Source organism: Heptranchias perlo, chromosome 29 (assembly GCF_035084215.1).
Source record: "Heptranchias perlo isolate sHepPer1 chromosome 29, sHepPer1.hap1, whole genome shotgun sequence".
Classification (NCBI taxonomy): Eukaryota; Metazoa; Chordata; class Chondrichthyes; order Hexanchiformes; family Hexanchidae; genus Heptranchias; species Heptranchias perlo.
In genome coordinates, this window is record NC_090353.1 from 25,539,407 (window position 1) to 25,549,905 (window position 10,499).

Genomic DNA, 10,499 nt, shown 5'->3' on the forward strand with positions numbered 1-10,499 from the left:
TTTACGACAATTCAACAGCTTCATGGTCACTTTCACTGATAATCAGTTTTTGATTGCCAGATTTTTTTAACTGATTTCAAATTCTCAAACTGCCATCTCACGTTCCCTGGATTATTAGTCCAGGCCTCTGGATTACTAGTCGAGTAACATAACCACTAGACTGCATTGTACATCTGTCAGAGGTTCACTCACTGCATTGAATTGAATAGTCAGCTGAATCCAGTACTGCAGCGCATGTCCCACTCACAGTATGTGTAACTGTATGCCTGGATGAGCTAAGTGCATTTGCTTCCATGGTAACTTGGTGGTTGTTAAAGACAGCAACATTTGTATTACTGCTCCATCAGGGTGGCATTTCAGTAATCACTCGAACTGCTCAACTCCGGCCTCAGCAATTTCAACAAAGAAATTTTTTTGCCTTGAAGATGGACAATAACAGTGAGAGAGTGTATCCCACAATTGCTGCTCGCGAGAGAGGTAACCTTCTGCTCTTGTAACCTGTTGTATTAAGAAATGTACATCATAGTAATTATGAAGCTATATTAACTACATTAGATTGTAACAGAAATTAAGAAAGGAAGATGCGCTGAATAAATCCATGCATAATTATTCAAAATAGGTATGTAATTGTGATTACTACTGTATAACAGGCTTGAGTGTAAGAAGTTATATAGTGGAATGAAATCATAGTTCACATTTAATGCTAAATGTTTAATTTTGTAAAGCTCTTTCACCTATCCAAATACTATGTACAATATTCAAGTATCTAGACAATTCAACACAGTGCTACGATGCAGCCAGTATCTGCAGTGTTCATTCTGGAAGCAAAGAAGCAGGGCTCAGTACTTCTGTACAACACTCATATTCTGTTTTATAATAGTCACCACTTGGATCGAGGGTAGAGTGGATATTTTGAGTTGCGTAAGATGTCAGTACTGCGACAATTTGCGTGTACATGGCAGAAAATACTGTAGGTCAGAAATTAGGAGTGTGTCATTACTGAAGTATAAACTAGTATCCAGACCATAAATTATGTGCTAGATGAATATATTAATATTAAGATAATTACACTTCATTGACACAGAGAAGCCTTAAATGAAACCCTGTTCTTTCTGTTCAATGTTCAGGCAGGGTTATAGTGCCATTTCTTTTCATGTGCATGTCATTATTTATGCATCCTGTCCAACTTGTTTGTAGATTGTGAAGATCTTTTACACCAGTGAATGAACATCTGTTGTATGGTGCACAGTTCATACTGAAACCTTAAATGAGAGGGAAAGTCTAAGGGGATCGCTTTTTGCTCAAAGCATTCTTCCATTTTATTGTTAAAAAAGGGGAATAAAAATTTTCATTGACATCAAATTTCTCAAGAGTGCAGAAACCCAGTATATCAGGTCATCTTGCTGGTAGCTGCTGCAGTGATGTCACTGAACGGACAGCATCCTGGAATGGTTCCAGAACTACTAAAGCTGCTGGAAAACACATTACCAACTGAGCCAAGCTGTGTCAATTTGGGGTTGGTAACACTCTCAACTCTGAGTCAGAAGGTTGTGGATTCAAATTCCACTCCTGGGCTTGAGCACACAATCTAGTACTGAGGGAATGCTGCATTGTCGGAATTGCAGATAAGACATGAGGCCATGTCTGCCTGCTCAGGTGCATGTCAAGGATCCCATAGTATTCTTTGAAGAAAAACAAGGAATTCTCCGAATGTCTCAACCAATATCACCAAAGAACAGATTAACCAGTCATCCATCAATTTGCTGCTTGTCAGACCTTGCTGAGCACAAATTAGCCTCCATGCCTGCCTACATGCCTACAAAAAGTAATTCCTCGGTTGTAAAGTTCTTTGGAACATCCTGAGGGTGTGATAAGGCACTATATAAATTACTTACTGGGTACACCGCAAAGCTTCATTCCATGGAAAGCCATTACACAGAAAATAAAACCGGTTTCACCACAGATAATGGCAACAAATGGAAATCATTACTGTATCTGTTCTTTCATGCAACATTGTAGTATCTATTCCATTGTTTGCATATTTCACCTCTACAGGAAAATATTAATTCTCTAAGATATCACAATAGGCTGGTGTTGCACTAACTTCCTCAAAATATAATAAAGCGACTCAAGTGTTTTAAGGTTTCAACATATTTGAAAACTATTTTGTAATAAATTAATACCTGGCTTATTTGTCTAAATAGTTGTTGTGATTGAGACAGAAAAAAAAACTGAGAATGATGCAGCAGCCATTTTATTCCACTTGTGACAGTGTTGTTTATAACTCACTTGTGTAGAAGAAACCTTTGAGCTGCAAGGTTTTTCTGACTTTTTCACAATCTCTACGTATTTTCTCTGTCACTGCTGCTTTGTGGCCAGTATGCGTGCTGAAGTGTGGGTCAGTGAAATCCTTGCTGACTTTTCCTTGCTTTTTGTTGAATTGGTTGAGATTGACAACTCACTATCGGGAGAAAGCAAAGTGCGAATATCATCCAAGAACAGAATTTGACCTTGTGTCTTTCAGAATGTATCTCAAAGAAAACAGACCGGACTACCGAGTTACCTCCCATCTGATATTTAACACTTTACTTAAAGATTTTGCCTCTCCCCCTTGGATGAAAGCTGGAGAAGATGTGGTCAGAATTATATATTGATCTGCACCTTCTCATCCTACCCCCAAATCCAACCATTTTGCAGAATGATCTGGGCTGCCATAAAGGCCATGATCAGCATTACTGTCTCCTCAGATCCATTCCCCTGTCTATTAGCCTGCCCCGAGGGGTGCAACATCTACATGAGATGCACAGACTAACACAGCACTCACTGTCAGTGGCAAGAAGATGCATTCACTCTCTATGGCAAAATCCTATGGGGGTTAAATTGGATAACCTCCGAAACTGGGCGCAGGGGTGATTAACCTGCGCTTGGTCGTTGAGATGCAGGCAGTACGTAAAATTCGTGCTGCCTGGTCATTTACCTAATATCTGTGAGCAGCCTGGCCTAGCTCGGCTGTTGAGTGGCTGCTCACCAACAAGGGGGCTCCGATATCGCGCGAGTGGCTAACATCAAGTAAAGGTATCCTGCACTTCTTAAAGGCAGCCTGCACCTCTTATTTGCAAAATATAAGATACAGGTCCGCACGGAGCCTGAATGGACATCAGATATTGCACACGTAAAACACAGATGCAAGACCCATCCCTATGTTTACAAACTGTTTAGTTATATTAAAACATTGAATAAAGGTTACACACTACTAAATCCCACATCCTACAATCAGCATGCTAGACCGCACCAATCTGTCGATCTGAGTTTGTACCAGGCCTGTGAGAGGACGTGCACCATAGTCCTCTGCTGATGCACTAGAGGCCTTGGTGCAAGAGGTGGACAGAAGGAGGGGCATCCTATATCCACAGCGGGGGCAAGAGGCCCTCATAGGATCAAGAGGCAGTGGGCGGCAGTAGGGGATGAAGTCAATGCCAGGCGCATAGCACCACGAACATGGATGCAGTGCAGGAAGAAGTTCAATGCTTTGACAGGAGTGGTGAAGGTGAGTGAGGTCAACTGTCAAGCGGCATCTCCTACCAACTAGCCGCATCCACTGATCCACGCACTACACCCCCCCATCACCCACCTACCAACAAACTCTTTCAATCAGTACTCAACTCTTCCAATCAGATGCTTCCTCTCACCCTCACACATTACCACTTTTGCAAGCTGCACACCAACAACTCACAGGTCACACACACTGGCAGCTATTCAACCATAACAGGCGCATCAACCAAACATTTTGCAGGACACTCACTGACACACGTCCTGCTTTCTTGCAGGAGAAGATGGTGCATAACAGGAGGCAGCAAGAGCAATGGCTCTGTGGAACATAAACCTCCTGTCTTCTCTCAGGATGACAACATTCCTGTCCCACCCTTGCCACTTGCTGTTGCCTGTCAGCTAGCCAGCCCACTCCCTGTAGAGTATTGAAACTTTATTATAGGAACAGGAGTAGGCCATTTAGCCCCTCAAGCCTGTTCCGCCATTCAATTAGATCATGGTTGATCTGTGACCTAACTCCATGTGCCCGCCTTAGCCCCATATCCCTTAATACCTTTGGTTAACAAAAATCTATCAATCTCAGATTCAAAATTAACAACTGAGCTAGCATCAACTGCCGTTTGCAGTAGACCATTCCAAACTTCTACCACCCTTTGCATGTAGAAATGTTCTCTAACTTCACTCCTGCAAGTCCTGGCACTAATACTAATCCTAGTATTCAAGTATAGGAGACGTCCAAAAACAGGTACAAATGCAACAGCAGCCAGAAGCAATAATCCAGCAACTAACCTGTAAATTCTGCATGATCCCTTTAAATATGCTGTTTACGACCTGTTCAGCTGCGTGAGGTTAAGACAGTGTTTTGGCTGGAGCGTTGAGTTCCAAAATCGCATCTGTCCCTTTAAATCAGCATTGCACACTGATCTAACGCATATTCTCCTTACTTTATATGCTGCCGGCATTCGTTACCTGCGTGTGCGCAAACGCCTTTACCAAGATGATGTCTGGTGCACGTCACGCTAGACACATGCGCGCGCATTCCTTACGCTATTTTGGGTCCTTAGGAGGCCGTGTAGCACCTACAAAATGGACGCTATATGGCCCAATTTATAGCCCTTTATCTCCCACCACAAAAATGTGGATTAGTTATCTATGGGACATATGCCAGTCAAAGAATGTGATGTATATACTCTGCCTAGAAGTGCAAGTAAATCAAGCAGTTGAGGCTCCCTTCCTGGAGACTAATACAACCGATCCCCTCTCTCAAACTCATAATAAACCTCTGCAAATGGAGAAATGTGTTAATGTCCAAGAATGCACACAGCACCATTGCTCCCCAGATTTACAGAAAAAGTGACCCAACCAAAAGACATTCATATAGGGGCTGAGCTAGCCCATGTGCATCCCTGTCCAATGTAAGGTCCAATGCACCTTATGTTTGTCTCAAACCTAAACTACTGTACAAATATGCACAACTCAGCTGGTCAATGTACTCTCTGCAAATGCTGTATTGAGAATATATACTAGTGCTACGTTAGTGTGAAAATTAGTGCATGACCTTTCTGTTTGAAAATTTTTAATTAAAAAATGTATTGTACCTGTACCATTAATTGTTAACTGCTAGTCAGTTTTCTCATTTCCACGTGCAATCTATTTGGTCTCTTGGAAAAAAAACTTATTTTTTCACATTCGTGAGGGACCTCCTGTAGTGCATCTGTGCGGAATCCAGATTATATATTTATTAGAATTGTACCCCATGCAGGCAAATCACAATTTGGCTCACACCCAAGCTCAGACGTTGAAACAAATCAGGGCTAATGATTAAAGTAACTGTGACCATCCAACAAATTAAGACTTTGACTTCAAATGTACATTGACACACGGTTGATTCTTTTTAAAGAAACAGAACAAAACTGTGCTCCTTTTAGACAAGAGGTGAAAAGTCACAGGTAGGCCTACTGAAAAAACTTGACCTCTTGTGAGATCTGAAGCAAGAGCTCAGCAGGCGGACAAGTTTGTGGCAGCCATGTTTTTTTCCAATTGCCGTCCCTGCTGCCGGTGATATTTTTCCTCCATCCTGCTGGTACCATCATTGGTTAAACGTATCAACATATTCTAAAAGTAGTAATTCCACAGGATGAATTTATATTTTCTTAGATTAGGATTCCATCTGTATCCAGTCACGAGAAGGTCCTTTCGTGCACTGCAGGCAAATTTGCCAACTCTTCCTTTGAGAAGTATCTTTTCTGTGATCTTCATTTTAAAAAGACTTTTCATTCTCTGATTTTGTAAAGGTCCTGGACCGGGAAGATATGGATTACCCCCAGCAATTGGGTTTGTGGGCCATGATTATACCAAACACACCAATCCAGCTTACACTTTTGGGAAAAAACACAGCAGTGCATGTAAGTGATTATAATTCAAATAATAAAACAACTGTCTGTTTCATCATAGCGTGACAAAGCAAAACAATTTAAATATGTTCAGTCAAAAATTTAGTATTAAGAGGGCTATATACGTTATTCTGTCATTGCTTTGGTAAAATAGTGCAGTACTGATGGAATGCTGCACTGTCAGAGGTGCCATCTTTCAGACGAGATATTAAACCGAGGGCCCATCTGCCATCTCAGGTGAACGTAAAAGATCCCATAGCACTATTTCAAAGATGAGCAGGGGAGTTCCACATGGTGTCCTGGCCAATATTTATCCTTCAACCAACAGGATAAAACAGATTCTCTGGTTATTATCTCATTGTTGTTTGTGGGACCTTGCTGTGTGCAAACTGGCTGCCGCATTTCCTACATTACAACAGTGCCTACTCTTCAAATGTACTTCATTGGTTGTAAAGTGCTTTGGGACGTCCTGAGGTCGTGAAAGGTGCTATATAAATGCAAATTCTCTTCCTAAAATGACTAATATTCCAATTCTACCACTAACAATCGGCCAAATAAAAAGAAAATTATATTTTTGCTTTAAATTATTGTTTGTGTATATATTATATGCCAACTGTTACTAGGACAGCTGTCTCTCACAAAATCGGCACTGGCCGTTTCGAAGAGCATAAAAAAGCAGAAGCAGCGCAGAATTCCTGCTACCCTACCAGGGCTGCCATTTTGCCAGTTGGCTGTTTGAGTGACTCCAGCTCTATGTCCTCACCCACCTTCAGCCTAACTCCATTATCCAGGCAGTGCATGCAACAGTATCCAATATGATAGGCTCACTGTCAAATTTGTCACATGACATGACCTGGACAAGGGTACGTGAATGTCCAATAAACTTTTTTTGGAAAATAACACAGGCAGCTGCTTTAAAATATTTGAACTTGTAGACAAAATTAAATGTTTCAAAAAATATTTTGAGAGCAAATCAACCAAATGTTCTTTCCACTATATTTAAAAATAAACTGTTGTTATATAATTAATAGATTCTGTACCCACCTTCGGATGCACTTTTAGACTTTTAAATAATGCACTACAGTCTTTTGAAAAACATATACATGCGACTTTGTAAATTATTGTATGCGTCTAAATGCTTAATATGTGGCTGTGATGTTATCTTTTCCATTATTTTAAAGGAGGTTTAACCCATTTTGAACACAATAATGTGTTATATGAATATGTTAAGTGTTTGTATGCAAGTTTTCCACACAATAATTCCTGGGCTATAGTTCTGTAAAAGCTGTGCCTACTGCAGTTTCCCAGTTTCTTTTCTTTGTGTGGAGCCATATAATATAAATGCAGGTATTTGATGGCAATAGTACAGCCTGTATCAACATTAGCTCAATCTACAAACAAATCCTACAAGTGGTAACAAATGTAGAACATGTAAAAGAAAATGGGAGCATTACCCAGTTCAAATTCAATATATGTAAGCTGACAAAAAAAACCTGAAAGCAATTTTCTTCTTTCTCTCGTCAGTGTATTACGACAACTGCAGCCCAGGGCCTCAGTATTATGTTGATCCAAAGATCACCCGATTTGGCAGAAATGGAACACCAGCTTACTCCATGTTGGGCAGAGTAAAAACTTCAGGTGAGAAAAGCTGTAATTAAATATAGTTTAAATTCTGAGACGGTTTCAAACAAAGACTCTTTAAAGCGTCCTCATCATTTGGTTCTTAAAGAGCTTTTATTTATTTTATTACCCCCTGGTTATTGACCCCTCCCTTAGCAGAGGGGCCAATAACCAGGGGGCATAGATTTAAAGGGATTGGTAGAAGGATTAGAATGGAAATGAGGAAAAATGTTTTCACCCAGAGGGTTGAGGGGGACTGGAACTCACTGCCTGAGAGGGTGGTAGAGGCAGAAACCCTCAACTCATTAAAAAAATACCTGGATGTGCACCTGAAGAGCTGCGACCTGCAGGGCTACGGACCAAATGCGGGAAAGTGGGATTAGGCTGGATGGCTCCTTTCTCAGCCGGCGTGGACACGATGGGCCGAATGGTCTCCTTCCGTGCTGTAAATTTACTATGATTCTATGATTCTACCTTGGAGCACTGGCTAAGCTAAAGAAAAACAGAAAATTAAGTACAAAATATTAGAAAGGAAACACACTACAAAATACATTGGAGATGTGTACTTGGGTAAAGCACATTGCTGGGGCTGTAATCCAAGTGGTATCAATTGTGGAGCCAGGAGGAGCATCAACACCACCCCTCCCCCCCCCCCCCCCAACCATAAAAATTGCACAAAAGCCTTTTTAGGAAATTATTTTGAGTGGCCTGCAGTGGTCCCTTTAACCATTGGTTAGGCCACTCAATGCCAAGTACCAATGGACAGCCCATGCATGGCCTATGCTCTGCCCATTGGTACCTCAAAATTACATGTCATAGGCCCCTGATTTGAATGGGCTAATGAGGCACCAACCCTTTCCTTGCAGAACATCTGGACCACCCATTTCAAGGCCCCCACCAGAGTGGTGGAGATCCAGTTGTGGTAGGAATGGGGGAGTATGTACTGTGCTGCTATTTTCATTGTGCTACCACCCCATTCCCGCCCAGTGGGAGGATGAAAATTTGCCCCAATGTTTCTCTGATGGGTTAGTGGGTAAATGCACTGAGCCCGGTGTGGTACTGAGCCACACAGACCAAGGAGGCCCCAGGTTTCATCCCTAATCTGATCCTGATCTCTGCTAAGTTAGCTGTGCCAGTAATTTCCACGGATGGAGGCGGAGGGGGTGTTTCTCCTGATCTCCAGCCGTAACTTCAGCAGAGGCCTGGCAGGAAAACGTGCAAATAGCTGTTTGTGCTGTTTTTCCAGGATTTCCGCCGATAATCGACTGAAGTTACAGTGGACAATCGGGGAACTCCGATGGAAATTTTACCCCCTTTCTCATCTGGAGCAGCAGTTTGGGTGATACAATTAGCTGCAATACCCCGGTGTAGGCAACTGGAAAATACACCTAGAATCCTTTTCCTGATTCTCCCTTGGAGAATAGTATGAAGTAGTAGAAGGATTCTCAGGCTGATTAGCAGTCTGGAAGGCCATGACATGAACGCTCCTTCCAGGTTGTAACCATCGGGAGGGTTTTATGGGCTCCCACAACCCATGTAATGGGGGGAGTTCATCCACACCCACCAAACATGAGTATCTCGCTGGATGTCACCCCAGAATTCAGAGCTGGAACTCTGGTCTCCAGTCGTCGGGACTAAACCGAAGGCTGTGGATGTTGGGTGAGAATAGGAATGGGCTCAGCTCCTTCACAGTCAAGTGCCCAGCCAACATCCACTGTCTAAGTTCATGCATGAAGAATGGTCACTTGGTCAAGGTACCACAGGACTGAGAGCACCTGTGGAGCCTTCTTGTAACAAGAGTCAGGGGAGAAAGTTAGAGAAAAAAACTGAAATAAAAATAAAAATGTAAGAAACATATTTCAATCTCTAAAATACAGTATTTGCTTTTATAGTCTTGTTGTCTGGCTAATTTAAATTTTTTGGATTATTTAGATTTTTCGCAGACACCAAGAACACCCGGGCCAGGCGCATATAATCCAGAGAGTGCACCCCGTCTCAATGAACACAGAACACCAGCGTATTCCATGGGATCCCGAACTAGATATCGCAAGTTAGATGCAGTTCCTGCTCCTAATAGTTATACCCTTCCATCCCTAATGGGACCAAAGGTTCCTACCAAGCCTTCCAGTGCTAGTTTTTCAGTCTCTGGGAGGACGAAAAGAGAAGATCTGTCCAAAACCCCTGGGCCTGGCAGGTACAATCGCACCGACCCCAATGTTTACCTGCAGAAACTACCAGCCTACTCAATGCTGGGTCGATATGATTTGCCCACCTATTATACTCAGAAGCCAGGTCCTGGAGCACATAGCCCTGAAAAAGTGACAATCAATAAGCCAAGTGTCCCAGCATTCTCTCTGGGAATGAGGCATTCAGAGTTTGTCACTCCACTTATCATTGATATTTCAGATTGTGGCCAATCTCGGTAATGAATGCCTAGAATTTTGTTCAATAACAGCTTAATTCTGTCTTGAAATCTTTGTGTCCCTTAAAATATGAATTCTGTAATTTACAAAGCTAATATCCAACTTTTATTTTATTTAAGTATATTTTTATTGCCTCCTTTTAATAGGTTTAACGAGGATAGCTCACAGCAGTCTTCTCATTATATTAGTAATCTGCAGTCAGTACATTCAATGGAAAAGCATTGATTCAATGGTACAATGATCAGGGCACCAATTAATCACTACTGTTTGAAAAATGCACCACAGTATAGAGAGTTAGTGGATATTGGCTTTAAAATTGTTCGAACCAGAAATTCATATACGTCATACCCAAGATGGTAAGTGATTATATATCTGTCACAATCTTTTCAATAAGATTGTTTCTGAAGAAGTTCAAATGACTCTTTTCTCCATCAGGAAATGTAAATCTGGTAGAGGCTTAAGGAACAACTGGCATGTTTTTCCGTACTTCATAAAGATTTTGTAACTCTACAAA

The 10,499-nt window shown here is 41.7% G+C and overlaps 1 protein-coding gene across 1 annotated transcript; it reads left to right on the forward strand.

The window, feature by feature from the left end:
• The first annotated feature begins 318 nt into the window (after positions 1-318).
• LOC137299772 (protein CIMAP1D-like) lies at positions 319-10,499 on the forward strand. Its single transcript, XM_067968716.1, has 4 exons — positions 319-477; positions 5,844-5,954; positions 7,467-7,580; positions 9,495-10,499. Exons 1-4 carry the CDS (start codon positions 426-428, stop codon positions 9,986-9,988), a joined length of 771 nt encoding a protein of 256 aa, XP_067824817.1. The 5' UTR covers positions 319-425; the 3' UTR covers positions 9,989-10,499.

Coding starts and splice junctions, on each gene's coding strand:
- LOC137299772 (XM_067968716.1), top strand. CDS start 426: ATGGACAATAACAGTGAGAGAGTGTATCCCACAATTGCTGCTCGCGAG. Junction 478..5,843: donor AATTGCTGCTCGCGAGAGAG/GTAACCTTCTGC, acceptor GATTTTGTAAAG/GTCCTGGACCGGGAAGATAT. Junction 5,955..7,466: donor GAAAAAACACAGCAGTGCAT/GTAAGTGATTAT, acceptor TTCTCTCGTCAG/TGTATTACGACAACTGCAGC.